Raw genomic sequence first — 20,936 nt, forward strand, 5'->3', positions numbered from 1 at the left:
GGCAATTCTTCTGCCCTTGGCCACAAGAATTTGCAGAGAACTGTGGGCTCAGCTCGGCACATCATGGGAACCAGCCTCTGCTCGATGGGCTCTACCTATAATTTTCACCACCTGAATATTAAGGCAGCCAGCATAATCAAAATCCTCACCCACCCCGGACATTCTCTCTTCTCCCCTCCCCCAGCGGTCTGAAGATACAGAAGCCTGAAAGCACGGACCACCAGGTTCAAGGACAGCTTCTATCTCACAGTTATCAGGACCTCTTGTACGATAAGACTCTTGACCTCGTTATGATCTTGCATTTTATTGTTTACCTCCACAGCACTTTCTCTGTATCCTTTATCCTGCATTGTTATTGTTTTATCTTACCTCAGTGTAATGATCTGATCTGTATGAACAGTTTACAAGCTTTTCGCTGTATCTTAGTACATGTGGCTATAATCAACCAACACAACATTCCTTTACACAAAGAGTGATAGGTGCCCAGAACAAGAGACAGTAGCATTTAAGAGACAGGGAATGGAGTGATATGGATCATGGGTGCCAGAGGGGATTAGCTTAATTTGGTATTATGCTCCACATGGACACTGTGTGCTGAAGGGCCTGTTCTGTTCACGTGGGACCATGAATGAGAGGAGACAATCCTTCACAAAAGGGCAGTCAACTTTTGTTGGGACTCAGTTGCTGAGAAGATTCAAGATGGAGATGATAGATACCAAGGGCATCAGACGATCAGGAGATACTTCAGAAATATCGCACGAGGTTGGAGAACAGATTGACCAGAAGTGATTAGGAAGCTGTTACAGATTCAGTGCATTTAACCTTCCTGCTGTGTGACATCATAGATAGGTTAATTTGAGTTTACTTTCCCAAATCTGTTATGTTACAGTAAATTTGTTGTACTGATCTTCCCACTGTTTAGAAATAGGAAAGGCTCCTTGGCAACTACATTAACAATAATAAACCACTAATGTTTAGATTTCAGTGCCGGGAAGTCATCACAGATTGTTTCCAGAGCTTTAAGATGGTGGGTGTATGCATGACAATAAGTCCCGCAAAGGACATAATTTCACAGTTAAAGAAAAACATTTAGATTATATTAGGCTCAAGCACTTAAAATATTTTGTGCAAGTCAAAACTACTGTGGACAATGCAGAGGAAAGTATGTGGGGAGATGTTGTAGCTAAGTTTTTTTACACAGAGAGTGGTGGGTGCGTGGAACAAGCACACAGCTGAAGGTGATGGTAGAGACAGATACATTATGAACATTTAAGAGGATCGTATATAGGCACATGGATGAAAGAAAAATGGAGGGCCATGTGAGAGGGAGGGGTTAGATTGAACTTAGAGTAGGTTAAGAAGGTTTGTACAACATTGTGGGCCAAAGGTCCTGTACTGTTCTATGTTCAATGCAGAAGTGACACAAAGTCTAGGATCTGAAACACAGAAACATTAACTCTGTTCCTTTTTCCACAGAAACTTTCTGATCTGCTGAGTGTTTCCACTGATGCTGCCCGACCTGCTGAGCTCCTCCAGCGTGTTGTGAGTGTGTACATTCTCCCTGTGACAACGTGGGTCTCCGTTGGGTGCTCCGATTCCCTCACAAGTCCAAAGAATCAAAATCAGAATCAGGTTTAATATCACTTGTATACGTCGTGAAATCTGTTAACTTTGTGTCAGCAGTACAATGAAGTACATAATAATAGAGAAAAAAAACTGTGAATTACAGTATACATGTATACATATCAAATAGTTAAATAAGTAGAGCAAATAAAAGGAAATGAAAAAGGCAGTGAGGTAGTGTTTATGGGTTCAATGTACATTCAGAAATTGGATGGCAGAGGGGAAGAAGCTGTTCCTGAATCGTTGTGTGTGTGCTTTCAGGCTTCTCTACCTCCTTCCTGATGGTAGCAATAAGGAAAGGTCCTTGGTAGTGGGGGTCCTTAATGGTGGAAGTTGCCTTTTTGAGGCACTGTTCCTTGAAGATGTCTTGGGATACTACGGAAGCCACAGTGCCTATAAAAAGTATTTACCCCCCTCGGAAATTTTCATGTTTTATTGTTTTACAACATTGAATCACAATGGAATTAATTTGGCTTTTCTGACACTGATCAACAGAAAAAGACACTTTCGTGTCCTTAGTGAAAACAAATCTCTACAAAGTGATCTAAATAAATTTCAAATATAAAACACAAAATAATTGAATGCATAGGTATTCATCCTTCCTTTAATATGACACACCAAATCATCACTTGTGCAGCCATCTGGTTTTGGAAGTCTCATAATTAGTTAAATGGAGATCTGCATTCGGAGACCTATATGCAGTCAAGGTGTTTCAATTGATTGTAGTAAAAATACACTTGTATCTGGAAGGCCCAACTGCTGGTGAGTCAGTATCCTGGGAAAAACTGCACCATGAAGACAAAAGAGCACTCCAAACAACTCTGCGAAAAGGTTATAAAAGCGAGCCTGAAGGCTTTGTGTGTCAATGCAAGGAGCATTCGTAACAAGGTGGATGAATTAAAAGTGCAGATTGTTATTAATGATTATGATATAGTTGGGATCACAGAGACATGGCTCCAGGGTGATCAAGGATGGGAGCTCAACATTCAGGGATATTCAATATTCAGGGGGGATAGACATGAAAGAAAAGGAGGTGGGGTAGCATTGCTGGTTAGAGAGGAGATTAACACAATAGAAAGGAAGGACATTAGCCGGGAGGATGTGGAATCGATATGGGTAGAGCTGCATAACACTAAGGGGCAGAAAACACTGGTGGGAGTTGTGTACAGGCCACCTAACAGTAGTAGTGAGGTTGGGGATGGTATTAAACAGAAAATTAGAAATGTGTGCAATAAAGGAACAGCAGTTATAATGGGTGACTTCAATCTACATATAGATTGGGTGAACCAAATTGGTAAGGGTGCTGAGGAAGAGGATTTCTTGGAATGTATGCGGGATGGTTTTTTGAACCAACATGTCGAGGAACCAACTAGAGAGCAGGCTATTCTAGACTGGGTATTGAGCAATGAGTAAGGGTTAATTAGCAATCTTGTCGTGAGAGGCCCCTTGGGTAAGAGTGACCATAATATGGTGGAATTCTTCATTAAGATGGAGAGTGACATAGTTAAATCAGAAACAAAGGTTCTGAACTTAAAGAAGGATAACTTTGAAGGTATGAGACGTGAATTAGCTAAGATAGACTGGCAAATGACACAAAGGGTTGACGGTGGATATGCAATGGCAAGCATTTAAAGATCGCATGGATGAACTACAACAATTGTTCATCCCAGTTTGGCAAAAGAATAAATCAGGGAAGGTAGTGCATCCGTGGCTGACAAGGAAAATTAGGGATAGTATCAATTCCAAAGAAGAAGCATACAAATTAGCCAGAAAAAACGGCTCACCTGAGGACTGGGAGAAATTCAGAGTCCAGCAGAGGAGGACAAAGGGCTTAATTAGGAAAGGGAAAAAAGATTATGAGAGAAAACTGGCAGGGAACATAAAAACTGACTGTAAAAGCTTTTATAGATATGTGAAAAGAAAAAAATTGGTTAAGACACATGTAGGTCCCCTACAGACAGAAACAGGTGAATTGATTACAGGGAGCAAGGACATGGCAGACCAACTGAATAACTACTTTGGTTCCGTCTTCACTAAGGAGGACATAAATAATCTTCCGGAAATAGTAGGGAACAGAGGGTCCAGTGAGATGGAGGAACTGAGGGAAATACATGTTAGTAGGGAAGTGGTGTTAGGTAAATTGAAAGGATTAAAGGCAGATAAATCCCCAGGGCCAGATGGTCTGCATCCCGGAGTGCTTAAAGAAGTGGCCCAAGAAATAGTGGATGCATTAGTGATAATTTTTCAAAACTCTTTAGATTCTGGACTAGTTCCTGAGGATTGGAGGGTGGCTAATGTAACCCCACTTTTTAAAAAAGGGAGAGAGAAACCGGGAAATTATAGACCGGTTAGCCTAACGTCGGTGGTGGGGAAAATGCTACAGTCAGTTATCAAAGATGTGATAACAGCACATTTGGAAAGTGGTGAAATCATCGGACAAAGTCAGCATGGATTTGTGAAAGGAAAATCATGTCTGACGAACCTCGTAGAATTTTTTGAGGATGTAACTAGTAGAGTGGATAGGGGAGAACCAGTGGATGTGGTATATTTGGATTTTCAAAAGGCTTTTGACAAGGTCCCACACAGGAGATTAGTGTGCAAACATAAAGCACACGGTATTGGGGGTAAGGTATTGATGTGGATAGAGAATTGGTTGGCAGACAGGAAGCAAAGAGTGGGAATAAACGGGACCTTTTCAGACTGGCAGGCAGTGACTAGTGGGGTACCGCAAGGCTCAGTGCTGGGACCCCAGTTGTTTACAATATATATTAATGACTTAGATGAGGGAATTAAATGCAGCATCTCCAAGTTTGCGGATGACACAAAGCTGGGCGGCAGTGTTAGCTGTGAGGAGGATGCTAAGAGGATGCAGGGTGACTTGCATAGGTTAGGTGAGTGGGCAAATTCATGGCAGATGCAATTTAATGTGGATAAATGTGAGGTTATCCACTTTGGTGGCAAAAACAGGAAAACAGAGTATTATTTGAATGGTGGCTAATTAGGAAAAGGGGAGGTGCAACGAGACCTGGGTGTCATTATACACCAGTCATTGAAAGTGGGCATGCAGGTACAGGAGGCGGTGAAAAAGGCGAATGGTATGCTGGCATTCATAGCAAGAGGATTCGAGTACAGGAGCAGGGAGGTACTACTGCTGTTGTATAAGGCCTTGGTGAGACCACACCTGGAGTATTGTGTGCAGTTTTGGTCCCCTAATCTGAGGAAAGACATCCTTGCCATAGAGGGAGTACAAAAAAGGCTCACCAGATTGATTCCTGGGATGGCAGGACTTTCATATGACGAAAGACTGGATCGACTAGGCTTATATTCATTGGAATTTAGAAGATTGAGGGGGGATCTCATTGAAACATATAAAATCTTAAAGGGATTGGACAGGCTAGATGCAGGAAGATTGTTCCCGAAGTTGGGGAAGTTCAGAACGAGGGGTCACAGTTTAAGGATAAAGGGGAAGCCTTTTAGGACCGAGATTAGGAAAAACTTCACACAGAGAGTGGTGAATCTGTGGAATTCTCTGCCACAGGAAACAGTTGAGGCCAGTTCATTGGCTATATTTAAGAGGGAGTTAGATATGGCCCTTGTGGCTAAAGGGATCAGGGGGTATGGAGGGAAGGCTGGTACAGAGTCCTGAGTTGGATGATCAGCCATGATCATACTGAATGGCGGTGCAGGCTCGAAGAGCCGAATGGCCTATTCCTGCACCTATTTTCTATGTTTCTATGTTATTGAAAAGCACAAATCAGGAGATGGATACAGAAAATTTCCAAGTCACTGAATATCCCTTGGAATAGAGTTAAGTCAATTATCAAGAAATGGAAAGAATATGGCACAGCTGTAAATCTGCCTAGAGCAGACCGTCCTCAAAATCTAAGTGACTGTGCAAGAAGGGGACTAGTGAGGGAGGCCACCAAGGGATCTATGACAGTTCTGGAGGACATACAAGCTTCAGTGACTGAGATAGGAGAGACTGTGCATACAACAACCGTTGCCCGGGTGCTTCACCAGTCACAGCTTTATGAGAGAGTGGCAAAGAGAAAGCCAATACTTTTTACAGGCACTGTATAGATACAATGTGGAACAGAGCCCTCTGGCCCAATGGATTGCACCATCCAGCTCCCATCTATTTAACCCTAGCCTAATCACAGGGCCATTTACAATGACCAATTAACCTGGTAACCAGTACGTCTTTAGAAAGTAGGAGGAAGCCAGTTTACCCGGAGGAAACCCATGCGTTCGAACCCATTGCTATTGCTCTTCGTGAAGCTAAAAATATTCACGGGATCTTTGTGAATGAGACCATTCATAAGATTTCTCTTTACGCTGACGATTTATTGGTTTATATATCTAATACTGAAGAATCTATTCCTACCTTGCTAAAATTATTCAATGAATTTGGAGATTTTTCAGGATATAAAATAAATTTTAGTAAAAGTGAATTGTTTCCTTTAAAATGAATCTGTCTCTATATACGATAATACTCCTTTCAAAGTCACGGATTCTTTTAGATCGCAAACACGAGGAATTCTGCAGAAGCTGGAAATTCAAGCAACACAGATCAAAGTTGCTGGTGAATACAGCAGGCCAGGCAGCATCTATAGGAAGAGGTACAGTTAATGTTTCGGGCTGAGACCCTTCGTCAGGACTAACTGAAGGAAGAGCTAGTAAGAGATTTGAAAGTGGGAGGGGGAGGGGGAGATCCAAAATGATAGGAGAAGACAGGAGGAGGAGGGATGGACCCAAGAGCTGGACAGTTAATTGGCAAAAGGGATATGAGAGGATCATGGGACAGGAGGCCCAGGGAAAAAGAAAAGGGGGGGGGGAAACCCAGAGGATGGGCAAGAGGTATAGTGAGAGGGACAGAGGGAGAAAAAGAATGTGTGTATATAAATAAATAACAGATGGGGTACGAGGGGGAGGTGGGGCATTAGTGGAAGTTAGAGAAGTCAATGTTCATGCCATCAGGTTGGAGGCTACCCAGACGAAATATAAGGTGTTGTTCCCATCTACTGTAGAGATGAAACCTTAGAGCGGCTTCATCTCTACAGTAGAGGAGGCCATGGATAGACATATCAGAATGGGAATGGGACGTGGAATTAAAATGTGTGGCCACTGGCAGATCCTGCTTTCTCTGGCGGACAGAGCGTAGGTGTTCAGCGAAACGATCTCCCAGTCTGCGCCGGGTCTCGCCAATATATTGAAGGCCACATCGGGAGCACCAGACGCAGTATATCACCCCAGCCGACTCACAGGTGAAGTGTCGCCTCACCTGGAAGGACTGTCTGGGGCCCTGAATGGTGGTAAGGGAGGAAGTCATTCCTGCCTGTGGCCATCAAACTTTACAACTCCTGCCTTGGAGGGTCAGACATCCTGAGCCAATAGGCTGGTCCTTGACTTATTTCATAATTTACTGGCATAATTTACGTATTATTTAACTATTTATGGTTCTATTACTATTTATTATTTATGGAGCAACTGTAACGAAAACCAATTTCCCCAGGGATTAATAAAGTATGACTATGACTATGAGTGTAAGGGCATGTGTAGCACTTGTTCCATTTACAAGGATAAGTGCCAGGAGGGAGATCGGTGGGGAGGGATTGGTGGGGACAAATGGACAAGGGAGTCATGTAGGGAGCAATCCCTGCGGAAAGCGGGGGGGGGGGGAGGGAAAGATGTGCTTAGTGGTGGGATCCTGTTGGAGGTGGCGGAAGTTATGGAGAATATGTTGGACCCAGAGGCTGGTGGGGTGGTAGGTGAGGGCAAGGGGAACCCTAGTCCTAGTGGGGCGGCGGGAGGATGGAGTGAAAGCAGATGTGCGTGAAATGGGGGAGATGCGTTTGAGAGCAGAGTTGATAGTGGAGGAAGGGAAGCCCCTTTCCTTAAAAAAGGAGGACATCTCCCTCGTCCTGGAATGAAAAGCCTCATCCTGAGAGCAGATGTGGCGGAGACGGAGGAATTGCAAGAAGGGGATGGCATTTTTGCAGGAGACAAGGTGAGAAGAGGAATAGTCCAGATAGCTGTGAGAGTCAGTAGGCTTATAGTAGACATCAGTAGATGAGCTGTCTCCAGAGATAGAGACAGAAAGATCTAGAAAGGGGAGGGAGGTGTCGGAAATGGACCAGGTAAACTTGAGGGCAGGGTGAAAGTTGGAGGCAAAGTTAATCTCAGCATGTGTGCAGGAAGCAGCACCAATGCAGTCGTCAATGTAGCAAAGGAAAAGTAGGGGACAGGTACCAGAATAGGTTTGGAACATAGATTGTTCCACAAAGCCAACAAAAAGGCAGGCAGAGCTAGGACCCATACGGGTGCCAATAGCTACACCTTTAGTTTGGAGGAAATGGGAGGAGCCAAAGGAGAAATTATTAAGAGTAAGGACTAATTCCGCTAGACGGAGCAGAGTGGTGGTAGAGGGGAACTGATTAGGTCTGGAATCCAAAAAAGAAGCGGAGAGCTTTGAGACCTTCCTGATGGGGGATGGAAGTATATCGGGACTGGACATCCATGGTGAAAATAAAGTGATGGGGGCCAGGGAACTTAAAATCATCAAAAAGTTTAAGAGCGTGAGAAGTGTCACGAACATAGGTAGGAAGAGATTGAACAAGGGGGGATAAAACCGTGTTGAGGTATGCAGAAATGAGTTCGGTGGGGCAGGAGCAAGCTGAGACAATAGGTCTGCCAGGACAGGTAGGTTTGTGGATCTTGGGTAGGAGGTAGAAACGGGAAGTGCAGGGTGTGGGAACTATAAGGTTGGTAGCAGTGGATGGGAGATCCCCTGAGCGGATAAAGTCAGTGATGGTGTGGGAGACAATGGCCTGGTGCTCTTTAGTGGGGTCACGATCGAGGGGTAAATAAGAGGAGTTGTTGCTGTGTCTCGGCAAGGTAGAGGTCAGTACGTCAGACTACAACAGCACCCTCCTTATTGGTGGGTTTTATAGTAAGGCTAGGATTAGTGTGGAGGGAGTGGAGAGCAGAGCGTTCAGAAGGAGTAAGGTTGGAATGGGGACAAGGTGCGGTGAAGTCGGGACGGTTGATGTCCCGTCGGCAGTTAGCAATAAAGAGATTCAGAGCAGGCAGAAGACCAGAGCGGGGTGTCCATGAAGAGGAGGAGAGTTGATGACGGGAGGAGGGGTCAACGGTGGGGGTGGAAGAGTCCTTGCAGAAGAAGTAGGCTCGGAAACGGAGTCGGCAGAAGAAGAGTTCCGCGTCATGGCGAACATGGAACTCGCTGAGGTGTGGGCGAAGGGGGACAAAGGTGAGGCCCTTACTGAGGACAGAGCGTCCTGCCTCAGACAGTTGAAGGTCGGAGGGGATAGTAAAGACCCGGCACGGATGAGAGCTGGGATCAGAGAGGGGAGGGGGGAGGCTGGGGGTGTCAGTGGAGAGGGGAGGGTTGGGGTGAGAGGAAGATGGAGCCTCTGAGGGCCCAGGAGCTGACGGTGGGATCTGAGGGAGACGGGGTAGCAGAGTGGTGGTGGGGGAAGGGGAGACGGGAGTCACAATAGCAACACGTGAAGACCCAGCCCGGTGGCGTCTTTTAGATATTTAGGTGATATAGTCACTAAAAAATGTAAGGATCTTTGTAAAGCCAATTTCGTTCCCTTGGTATACTCTATGAAGTATTTATTTAGTAGATGGAGTCCACTTACATTTTTACTTGTCGGTTGTATCCATATAGTTAAAATGATGATTTTTCCAAAATTTTTAGATATATATTTCAGAATAACCCTGTTTTTTGACTAAGAAGTTTTTTGATCAGATTGATTCTATTATTTTATCTTTTATTTGGAATAATAAAAGACCAAGAATTAGTAAATGTCACTTACAAAAGTTGAAAAAGGATGGAGGTCTTGTTTTGCCTAATTTAAGAATGCATTACTGGGCTGTTAATGTGCAATACATGTCCTTTTGGTTATATTGGGTTGATAAGAATGATCGGCCAATGTGGGTAGACCTGGAATTGAAAGCTGTGAAACAGTTTTATTTAACCTCGTTATTGGGAGTTGCTTTACCTATACAATTAGCTAAAGTTACTAATTTAAACCTATACCCTGTGATTAAGCATTCTTTACAAATTTGGCTCCAGTTCCGCAATTTTTTAATCTTAAAAAATTTGAACTTTGTAGTTTAATTTATCAAAATTCCTTTTTTAAACCTTCTTTGAGTGATCCAATGTTTTTACTTTGGAAAAATAAAGGTATTAACTCTTTTTTGGATTTATTTAAAGAAGATAGATTGATCTTTTGAACAACTAGTTCATAAATATTCTCTTTCATACTCACACTTTTTACAATACCTTCAAGTTAGACTTTCTTACAAAAATATTTAAGTAATTTTCCTTATCTATTGGAGGTTGACCTGTTAGATACTATTATGAGTATGAACCCTTTGACGAAGGGTTCTACTGGAAGAATTTATAATTTATTATTACATTGGGATAAGCGTCCTTTATTTAAGATTAAACAAGATTGGGAAAAGGAACTCAATTTGACTTTTATGACGGAGGATTGGACACGGATTCTGAAGCTGGTTAACTCTTCTTCGATCTGTGCTAGTCATTCACTGATTCAATTTAAAATTGTACATCGTTACCAATTGACGAAGGAGAGACTGTCTAAAATATTCCCTAATGTTGATAGTTATTGTGATAGATGTAAAACCGAGACAGCTACACTGACACACATTCTGGTCTTGTTCTATATTGGAACAGTTCTGGAAGTCAGTTTTTTTCAACAATTTCTAAAGCACTTAAAATTAATTTACAACCTATCAAATTAACTGTGCTTTTTGGAATAATTCCTCAAAATACCCATGGTACCTCTGTGTCTGACCAACATGTTATTGCATTTGTTACATTGATAGCTAGGAGGGCCATTTTGTTGAAGTGGAAGGATACATCAGCTCCCACTTTGTCACAAAGGTTCTCTCAAGTGATGGTATGTCTTAGTTTAGAGAAAATTATAAGTCGAACCTTTGAACTTTTATTTGATTTTGAGAAAAGATGGGGTTCATTTGCTCGTTATTATCATTTGAGTTAATTGATAGATTTCCTCCACGATCTAATTGTACATTTTTGTTACTTTTTTTTCTTGCTGGCAGTTTAATGTTTATCTTTAGAAGCTTTTTGTATGACGCATGGCTCCTGGTTGTACACCTAATGGTTTTTTCCCCACTTTTTCTGTTTATTATCACCAAAATTTTTCAATCCTTAAAATAATGTTTTTTTTCCTTGAGACATTGTTTACTTCGATGTACTCATGTTATTTTTGAATAATATAATAATAAAAAGATTTAAAAAGAAAGGAAACCCATGTGTTCATGGGGAGAACGTACAAACTCCTTACAGACGGCATTGGAACTGAACTCCGAATTCTACCGTCCTGTGCTGTAACAGCGTTATGCTACCGAGGTGCACTTTTGTTAATCATTTGATTAGTGTGCAAAGACTGGTGGGTAATGATAAATATTTTCTTCTATGAAATACCTTTCTGAACAAATTGGGTTTTACAGTAATCTGGTAGCTTCAACAGTGAGCACTAACAGTTGTTAGCTTCTTAGAATTTGGATTTATTGAATTTAAACTCCACAGTTGCTATCTTGGGACTTGAGCTCTGGCCAGGCTTTTTAATACAATTCCAGAAACATAACCAATGTTAGAATACACTTTTAAGTATTTAGACAGATCTTAGATGAGGATTCTCTGATTTATAGGTCGTTCCCAGGGACACATGCAGGGACGGACATCTACTGCTGCTGGAAGATCATCAACTCAGGGAAGAACGTTCTTTGGTCTTTCTGAAACTTGTTGCACTGCCAATGCATTGAGATATCTGCAGAGGAATTCTGCTGACTGACACATTCTAGGCTGCAGTAGTGCTTGGTGCAGCCAATGCAAAGGATCTGTTGGCTCCTCCAACTGCTGGACATTAAAGGTCTGAGTCCAGTGGGAAATCCTTTCAATCAGCGGAAGTGTGTACAACCCCAGAAGGCCACGTGAGTGGCAATAGTGCCATGTAAGAGAAATACATACAGTGCCCACTTTATTAGGTACCCCTGTACATCCACTCATTATTGCAAATATCCTATCAGCCAATCGTGTGGCAGCAATTCAGTGCGTAAAAGCATGCAGATGTTGTCAAGAAGTTCAGTTAGTGTTCAGACCAAACATCAGAATGGGGAAGAAATGTGATCCAAGCAACTCTGACCGTGGAAGGGTGCCAGAGAGCATGGTTTGGGTTTCTCAGAAGAAACTGAAGATCGCCTGGGATTGTGTTGCATCACAGTCCCTAGAGTTTACAGAGAATGGTGTGAAAACCAAAAATTCCCGTGAGAAGCAGTTCTATGGGTGCTAATGAGAGGGGTCAGAGGAGAATGGCCAGACTGGTTCAAGCTGACAGGTGAGCAACAGTAAGGCAAATCAACACATATTACAACAGTAGATGGTCCACAGCAGCAGAAGACCATCAACATGTACTCAGTGGCCACTATATTAGGTATATCCAGCTAACACTACTAAATGTAATGACCAAATGACCCTAAGAATATAAAGAGCTCAGCAATGCATTTATTCTTTGGTATCTATTTTTAATTATTATGAATGAAGTTCATTTATGAAATAAAAAAATACAATTTCAATATAATTTTGGTGCAAGGCAGACGAGGACAAATGTATTACACACGAGAGAAAATCTGTAGTTGCTGGAAATCCAAGCCACACACACAAAACGCTGCAGGAACTCAGCAGGCCAGGCAGCATCTATGGAAAAGAGTACAGTTGATGTTTCGGGCGGAGACCCTCCGCATTTTGTGTGTGTTACTTGGATTTCTGTTACCTTTGCTCAACATTTAGTAATGGGATCACAGTTTTAAAAATGCCAAGAAATTCACCAGAAATCCCTTGGGGAAGCAAAATGACTGGTATGGTGGTGAGCCACTGTGATGGAATGAAGCTTTTCAAAATGGGAGTGTTGTCGGCATATTCTTGTTTTATGGTTGAAGGGTGGGGGTTAAGGGGGTGGGTTCCATGCATGAATGTGAATAACATTTCACTATGACACCTGCTGTTCCAGAGAGGATATGCCCTGCTTTAATTGGCTGGGATCATCCTGCTTAATCAACCAGTTAAGTTCATATGGTTGAACTTTTGAAGTTAAAAGTAAAATTTATTATCAAAGCAAATTTGTTATCAAATTATGTCTATGTCACCATGAGATTCATTTTCTTGCAGGCATTCACAGTAGAACAAAGTAGTACAATAGCATTAATGAAAAACGACACACAAAGACTGACAAACAACCAACGTACAAAAGACGACAAACTGTATAAATAAAAAAAATAAATAAATGGGCGAACAATTAATTAATTAATACCGAGAAAATGAAATGAAAAGTTCTTGAAAGTGAGTTCATAGGTTGTGGAATCAGTTTAGTGTTGAGGTGAGTGAAATTATCCATGCTAGTTATGCCCGATGGTTGTAGAGTAATAAATATTTATCAACCTGGTGGTATGGGACCAAAGGCACCTGTACTTCCTTCCCAATGGCTGCAGTGACAAGAGTGCATAGTCTGAATGGTGGGAGTCCTTGATGATCGATGCTGCTTTCTTGTGGCAGTGGACCTTGTAGATGTGCTCGGTGGCGAGGAGGGCTTCTTGTGATGGAAAAAAAAGACCTCCCCACCATTGAGCACAATATTCTTTGTAATGAAGTCTAATTCGTCACTTGCTCCCCTCTGCCGTTTTTCTTCATTCTTGCCGTTGTCAACCATGCTTTTGGCCATGAGTGCCTAAATTTTCTCCCCTCCCCTTCTCACATTATCTCACAGCTCCAAAGGAGGCCACAGAGCCCACCTGATTACATCACACGGGATCCAGAGAGAGGGCTGACTGGATACAGAGTTGGCTTTATCAACACAAACAAAGGGCTGAAGCAACTCAATCTTGACTGCACCTCTTCCCACCCTGTAACTTGTAAAAATACATTTTCCTTTTTTCAGTTCCTCTGTCTGTTCTGCATCTGCTCTCAGGATGAGGCTTCCCTTTCTAAAACAACCGAGATGTCCTTCTTTAGAGAACTGAGTTTTCCTTTCACCACCTTTGATACTGCTCTCACCTGTATCTCCTTCATTTCCTGCACATCTGCCCTCACCCTATTTTCCCACCGCCATAACAGGGACAGGGTTCCCCTTGTCCTCACCTACCACCCACAAGTCTCCATATCCATCATATGTTTAGAATTTGCTTGATGGTAGGAAGCAAAGAGTGATGGTGGAAGGCTGTTTTATCAGCCTGGAGGTCCGTGACTAGTGCTGTGTGCCTGGATCCACTGCGATTTCTGAATGGTCCATGAACCCATGAACACTACTTCACTATTTTATTTTTACTCTCTTTCTGCACTGCTTATTTAACTTATATATTCCTGACGAAGGGTCTCGGCCCGAAACGTCGACTGTACCTCTTCCAATAGATGCTGCCTGGCCTGCTGCGTTCACCAGCAACTTTGATGCGTGTTGCTTAACTTATATATTACTTATTTGCTTACTGCCTATTAGGCCTGCTCGCATTCAGGGCAGCAATGAACGTCCTCCATCTCTGCCTGTCCTCGGCCATCTTCATTCCTTCTACAGATGTAGAAGGAATCTTCATCACTGTATCTGTATCAGTTTTGTTTGACCAGTCAGGGTTGTTAGCCCTGAGCTGAACCCCCGTACCTAAAGAATGGATGCATCACTCTTAGTCTGGCCTGTTTGCCATGGGTGATCCTAGCAAGAGCCAAAACATAACGCCATCAAATTATGACAAGATTCTGGTCTTTTGGACGTTAATTTATATATATAATTGTAATTCATATTTTTTAATGTATAGTGCTGTACTGTTGCCACAGATAACAAATTTTACCACATATGGCAGTGATAATAAACTTGATTCTGATTCTGACCAGGGTACATGCAATGGGTTCAACCTGGGTCATGCGTGTACAGACATAAATTGTTATAGCACAAAAAAGGCTCTTCAGTTCTTTGCATGCACGCCAAGCTTGCTGCACATCTACAAAATCGTGACCATCGGCTAAGAATCACCAAATATAAATAGCACTTCAAGAGTATCATATTTGCAGTGATAATCTGATCAGACATGATAATTATTTTAAATAGCTGGATTTACTTATAGTTAGGTCAGGTCTTCATTTTATACAAGAATTCTCTTCTAAATTGTCTTTCTCTGCCTGCAGCGATGTCCCTGTGACCTACTCCAAAGGACAGCATTAATGGAACCATCCATTTATGAGGTGACTCATAAATCTTTCAAGAAATTCTCTTTGGTAAGTTGTCCTTAATGTAAGAAAGGCACTTGGACTGAATTCAATGTATCCTGATTCAAAACTAAAAGAGAAATGTTTGCACATCATTTCAGCTATTTTGAGAATATTATTATTCCTAATTAGTTGGATATTCAGCATGTTAAAGACCAGTACATGTTGCACCATATCAAACTTTTTAACATAAATATTTAATGATAATTAGTATTCAGAAGTGACACTTGACTTGAAACATCAATTCTGATTTCCTGGTAAAAAATGGGCTGTTAAAAGTGACTGTTGTTGAGAATTAGGAGTGTGAATTCCCAGTTGGGTAGGAATGGTGGTGATTTTTATTTATTTAATCAGAGTACTAAATGTTCCGTCCTTCCATCAAACACCAGTCTTCCAATAAGTAGTGTACTTGTATCAGTGAAAAACAAGTTCCTTCCCTGTGCCAGTAAAACTATATTAACCAGATCTACAGTGCAACAGCAGGGATGGTAATGAAAGAGACCATAAGACCATAAGAATAGGAGCAGAAGTAGGCCATTCGGCCTATCCAGTCTGCTCTGCCATTCAATCATGGACTGATCCAATTCTTCCAGTCATCCCCACTCCCCTGCCTTCACTCCATACTCTTTGATGCCCTGGCTAATCAAGAACCTAGCGTGGAATGTCAAATGTTCAAAGTTGAAAGTTGAAAGTAAATGTATTATTAAAGTACATATATGTCACAATATACTACCCTGAGATTTGTTTTCTTGCAGGCACTCTCAGTAGAACAAAGAATGATAGAGGATCATCTCTTCCTTCTATTTGAGATATTTACCAGGAATGCTGCATATGCAAGTCCCTTAGCCTTGTCAAGGATCCTTCCCATCCGTCCCGCAATCTCTTCGATCTCCTAGCATCAGGCAGGAGGTACAGTAGCATTAGGGCAAGGACCATAGGGATGGAAAACAGCTCCTTCACCCAGGCCATGAGACTACTGAATGCCCTGCTACTACCCAGGTCTCATAACATATGAAGCCTCAGTAGCATTATATTGTTTTCTTTTGAACTTGTCGTAAAAGCACTTTATGCTACATGTCAACCTTCTGGGATATATTTTCTTATTTGTTAATTTATTTGTGGTAATATTACTTTGTGTTGTGTGTGAGTTATATATACTGTGTTGTGCACCTTGGTCTGGAGGAACATTGTTTCGTTTAGTGGTACACATGGTTGAACCATAATTAAGTTGAATCAATGAAAAACTCCACACAAACATGGGCTGGCAAGCAACCAATATGAAAAAGAAGATGAACTGTGCAAGTCCATAAAACACGAATAATTAAAAATAAATAAATAAATAAACAAATAATACGGAGAACATGAAATGTAGAGTCCTTGAAAGTGAGTCCAACGGATGTGGAATCAATTCGGTTTTGAAGTGAGTGAAGTTATCTACACTGGTTCAGGAGCCTGAAGGCTGAGGGGTAATAACTGTTCCTGAACCTGATGGTGTAGGACCCAAGGCTCCTGTGCTTCCTTTTAGATGGCCCAGTGAGAAGAAAGCAGGTCTGCATGGTGGGGCTCCTTGGTGATTTCTTGTGGCAGGGCTCCTTGTACTTCAGTGATATGCTCCACCATTGAGCATATCATTAGGAGATATGCTCAATGGTGGATGAATAGATGACAAGGTATCATATTTTTTCATGAGTTCCATAGTAACCCACTTTGAAATAACATCAACTAAAATGATGTGATCGCACCGAGAGCTGACCTTTTTTTTATCTTGTTTCCCTCATCTGGGGAAAACCCAACTGTGGAAGTGCATGCAAATTTTCCAATAAAAATAAGCTGATCTTAGAGTCACTCTTATGCTCCAATTGTGCAAAATCTGACATATCCCACAACCAGGAAATTTTTGGCCTGTGAGCCTGAGATTAGTAGTGGTAAACTTATTGGGAGGTATTCTATGGGACAGGATATATGTGTATTTTGAAAGACAGGGACTGATTAAGGATAGTCAGCATGGCTTTGTGCATGGGAGGATATGTCTAACTCATCATCCAGAGTTTTTCAAGGAAGTTACCAGGAAAATTGATGAAGGCAAGGCAGTGGATGTTGTCTACATGGACTTTAGCAAGGCATTTTGACAAGACACCACATGGGAGGTTGGTCAGGTAGGTTCAGTCGCTTGGCATTCAAGTTGAGGTAATAAATTGGATTAGACATTGGCATTGCGGGAGAAGCCAGAGAGCCACAGTAGATGGCTGTCTCTCTGGAGACCTGTGACTAGTGGACTGCTGCAGGGATTGCTGCTGGGTCTGTTGTTGTTTGTCGTCTACATCAATGATCTGGATAATAATATGGTAAACTGGATCAGCAAATTTGTGGATGATTAGGGACATCGTGGACAGTGAGAAAGTATATCAGAGTTTGCAGTGGGATCCGGACTAGCTGGGGAATGGCAGATGGAATTTAAAGCAGTCAAGTGTGAGATGTTACACCTTGGTAGGGCCATCCAGGGTAGAGATTACACAGTGAATGGTAGGGCACTGAGAAATGTGGTAGAACGAAGTGATCTGGGAATAAAGGTCCAAAATTTATTGAAAGTAGTGGGACAGGTCAAAAGGGTCTCAAAGAAAGCTTTTGTTTGGCACATGGCCTTCATAAATCGAAGTACTGTGTACAGGAAATGGGATGTCATGATGAAGTTGTATAAGATATTGGCGAGGCTTAATTTGGAGTACTTTGCGTAGTTTTGGTCACCTGCTTACAGGGAAGATGTAATTAAGGTTGAAACTGTGCACAGAAAATTTAAAAGGATCCTACTGGGACTTGAAGACCAGATTTATTAGGAAACATCGAATATTTTAGGACTTTATTCCTTGGAACATAGAAAATTGAGAGAAGATTTGATAGAGGGGTATAGATAGGGTAAGATAAGGTAAATGCAAGCAGGCTCTTTCCTCTGAGGTGGATGGAACAACAACTGGAGGTTTGGGTTAAGGGTGAAAGGTGAAAGGTTTAAGGGAAGACGAGGGGAAACATTTTCACTCAAGAGGGTCACAAGAGCGTGGAATGAGCTGCTAGTGCAAGTGGTGCATGTGAGTTTGATTTCAATGTTTAAGAGAAGTTCTCCCCCTGGGAGGGGGGAGAAGATGGCGGCGCGACGGCAGCGCGTGCGGCCACTTCAGTGATGTGTTATTTGTCAAGTAGGGGACTGCGCACAATCCTGATTTGATGGAGACAGACATGAGAGTACAGCGGAACATCTGGAAAACTTCTGAAATGCCTGCTTTGTTGCCACTGCTACTGTGTGGTAACCAGAATCTCCGGAGCTGAAGGCCCCGAAATCCTCGACTTTGTGCGTTTCAGCAGCCGGGGAGAGGTCAAAGGCGCTTGGGAGGCTGCTCGGAAGCTTGGAGTTTTCGGACGGATGGACTCAGTGTCAGCTGTGGTCGGCTGCTTCCAAGGTATCGGCAAGTTGACAGTGCCTGGAGGTTTATGGCAGGGAGTTTCTCCCTTTTGCCACCTGCTATTGGGGACTCGGGAGTCGATCGACTCGGGACTTTGAGAACTTTTTTTTACTGTGCCTATGGTCTGTTCTTTATCAAATTATGGTATTGCTTTGCACTGCTATAACTATATGTTATAATTATGTGGTTTTGTCAGTGTTAGTCTTTGGTTGGTCTTGTTTTCTGTGATATCACTCCGGAGAAACAATGTATCATTTCTTAATGCATGTATGCATTTCTAAATGACAGTAAAAGAGGATTGAGTGTTCTCATAATTTAAAAGTTTGGATAGGTACATGGATAGCTACGGTCTGGGTGCTGGTTGATGGGACTAGGCGGTTTGAATAGTCTGGCACAGACTAGATGGGCTGAATGGCCTGTTTCTGTGATGCGTTTTTCTATGATTCTACAACTGATGGGCTGGGGGATACTTCTGCATGAAATAGCCATTTTGGTGGTTGAGGCAGAAACATTAGGGGCATTTAGGAGCTCCTTAGATAGGCACATGGATGATAGAAAAACTATGGTTTATGTAGATAGGAAGGGTTAGATTTATATTAGAGCAAGTTAAAAGATCAGCACAACATTGTGGGCCAAAAGGCCTGTAATGTGATGTTCCAAGTTCAAAGTTCATCCAGAAATATCCATGTTGGCCATCCACAGATCCCCAGGTTCTGAATCGGTGGTCTGCACGAGTGGGAATCCTAACGGCTGGTAACCACCCACCCCCCCCCCGTCTCTGGAGTTGGCAGTCTGTGCAAGTCTCTCCTACCCTTCAATTTCTTGCACGTTCATGTGCCTGTCTAAGAGGCCCTGAACACCCCTAATATGTTTGCCTCTACCACCCCAGGCAGTGCGTTCCAGCCACACCAGTATCTATGTAAAAAACCTGAGCTGTACATGTCCTTTAGGTCATTCTCTCTCACATTAAATGTACGCCCTCTGGCATTATAAACACAAAAGATATGCTGGAAATCCAGGGCAATATACACAAAATGCTGGAGGAACTCAGCAGTTCAGGCAACATCTTTTCCAGTCCAGATGAAGGGTCTCAGCTGAAATATCTTATTTTTATTCCTCTCGATACAGCAGCCTGACCTGCTGTGTCCCTCTGGTATTAAAACATCTCAATTCTGGGAAAAAAGACAAATTGGATATACTGGATAGACAGAGATACAGCCAAAAGAGAATCCCTCAACTGAGAGAAGAGGTAATGAATCCAAGAGCAGGGTTATTATTCACTATTAAATTACATCCAAAGTTTCCACTGTTCCAAGTCAAATTAGATTTAGGTATTAAGGGTGTAGAGGAGAAACAAAAATAATCTGCATACAATTCACATATAGAAGATGGTAAAAATTTATTTTAATGTAGGGCTGTGTCTGAACTTTCAACACTTTAAAGATGTGAGTCTGATACACTAACTCAACCACTTAGGAACAGCCTCTTCCCCTTCACTGTCAGATTGCTGAACGGTCCATGTACCCATGAAACCTACCTCATTATTCCTTTCTTTGCACTATTTACTTCTGTAATTTATGCACTCAGTGGACAGTTTATTAGATACAGGAGGTAACTCATAAAGTCATCCACTGAGCCCGTCCACATCCAGGTTCAGTGTGCTGTGCATTCAGAGATGCTCTCCTGCACACCACTGTCGTAATATGTGGTTATTTGAGTTAATGTTGCCTTCCTAGCAGCTTGAACCAGTCTGGCCATCCTCCTCTGACCTCTCTCATCAACAGAGCACTTTCACCCACAGAATGGCCACTCATTGGATGTTTGTTTTGCTTTTTGCACCATTCTCTGTAAACTCTAGAGACTGGTGTACTTGAAAATCCCAGGAGATCTGCAGTGTCTAAGATACTCCCATCTGGTCAGTCACTTGGATCACATTCCTTCCCATTCTGCTGTTTGGTCTCAACAACTACTAAATCTCTTGAGCATGTCTGCATGTTTTTATGGATTGAGTTGTCGCCACGTGATTGGCTGATTGGACATTTATGTTAACGCACAGATGTGCCTAATAACGTGGCCACTGAGTGTAGATTTTATGTATTGCACTGTGCCGCTGCCACAGAACAGCAAATTCCACATCATATTTCAATGACAACAAACTTGATTCTGACACTGAAAACTTCTAGCATTTTTTAATCTTTCTTATAGAATCCCGGGTGCCTGTGCATGTATGCTACACCAGCCCCTGGCTAGTACAACATAAATAAAGTGAACAGAAATCAGAAGGCGACTTAAGACTTGAATTCCTGCAGCATTTTTCATTGTTTTATGATGTTTCAAAATGCTTTATAGCCAATGAATTGCAGTATATTCACACTTGTAATGTCGGAGATCTGTCGGCCATTTTGAACACCACAAGCTGCCAAATAACACGATAGAGAACAGTTAAACGTTTTAGTGATGTTGATTAAGGGAGACATAGACCTAGAGACAACTCTGATAAACAGTCCAAAAACACAATGATAGTAGAGGTGAAGGAA

The 20,936-nt window shown here is 42.2% G+C and overlaps 1 protein-coding gene and 1 long non-coding RNA gene across 11 annotated transcripts in view; one reads left to right on the forward strand and one right to left on the reverse strand.

Annotated features, from left to right (window-relative positions):
- Positions 1 to 20,936, reverse strand: part of hemk1 (HemK methyltransferase family member 1) — a 201,545-nt gene that overhangs the window by 42,807 nt on the left and 137,802 nt on the right. Inside the window, exon 10 of one of the 10 annotated variants that reach the window (XM_072280296.1) lies at positions 20,610 to 20,815. The exons of the other annotated variants lie outside the window; for them this stretch is intronic. Within the exon in view, the coding sequence (XP_072136397.1) occupies positions 20,743 to 20,815 (73 nt within the window). The 3' untranslated portion in view covers positions 20,610 to 20,742. Of the gene's footprint in view, positions 1 to 20,609; positions 20,816 to 20,936 lie in introns of those variants that run through there. 10 annotated transcript variants of the gene reach the window in all.
- Positions 1,476 to 16,296, forward strand: LOC140210981 (uncharacterized). The gene is made up of 3 exons (XR_011889359.1): positions 1,476 to 1,542; positions 14,864 to 14,953; positions 15,700 to 16,296. It is a non-coding gene; the product is annotated as an uncharacterized lncRNA (long non-coding RNA).

Source organism: Mobula birostris, chromosome 16 (genome assembly GCF_030028105.1).
Source record: "Mobula birostris isolate sMobBir1 chromosome 16, sMobBir1.hap1, whole genome shotgun sequence".
NCBI lineage: Eukaryota > Metazoa > Chordata > Chondrichthyes > Myliobatiformes > Myliobatidae > Mobula > Mobula birostris.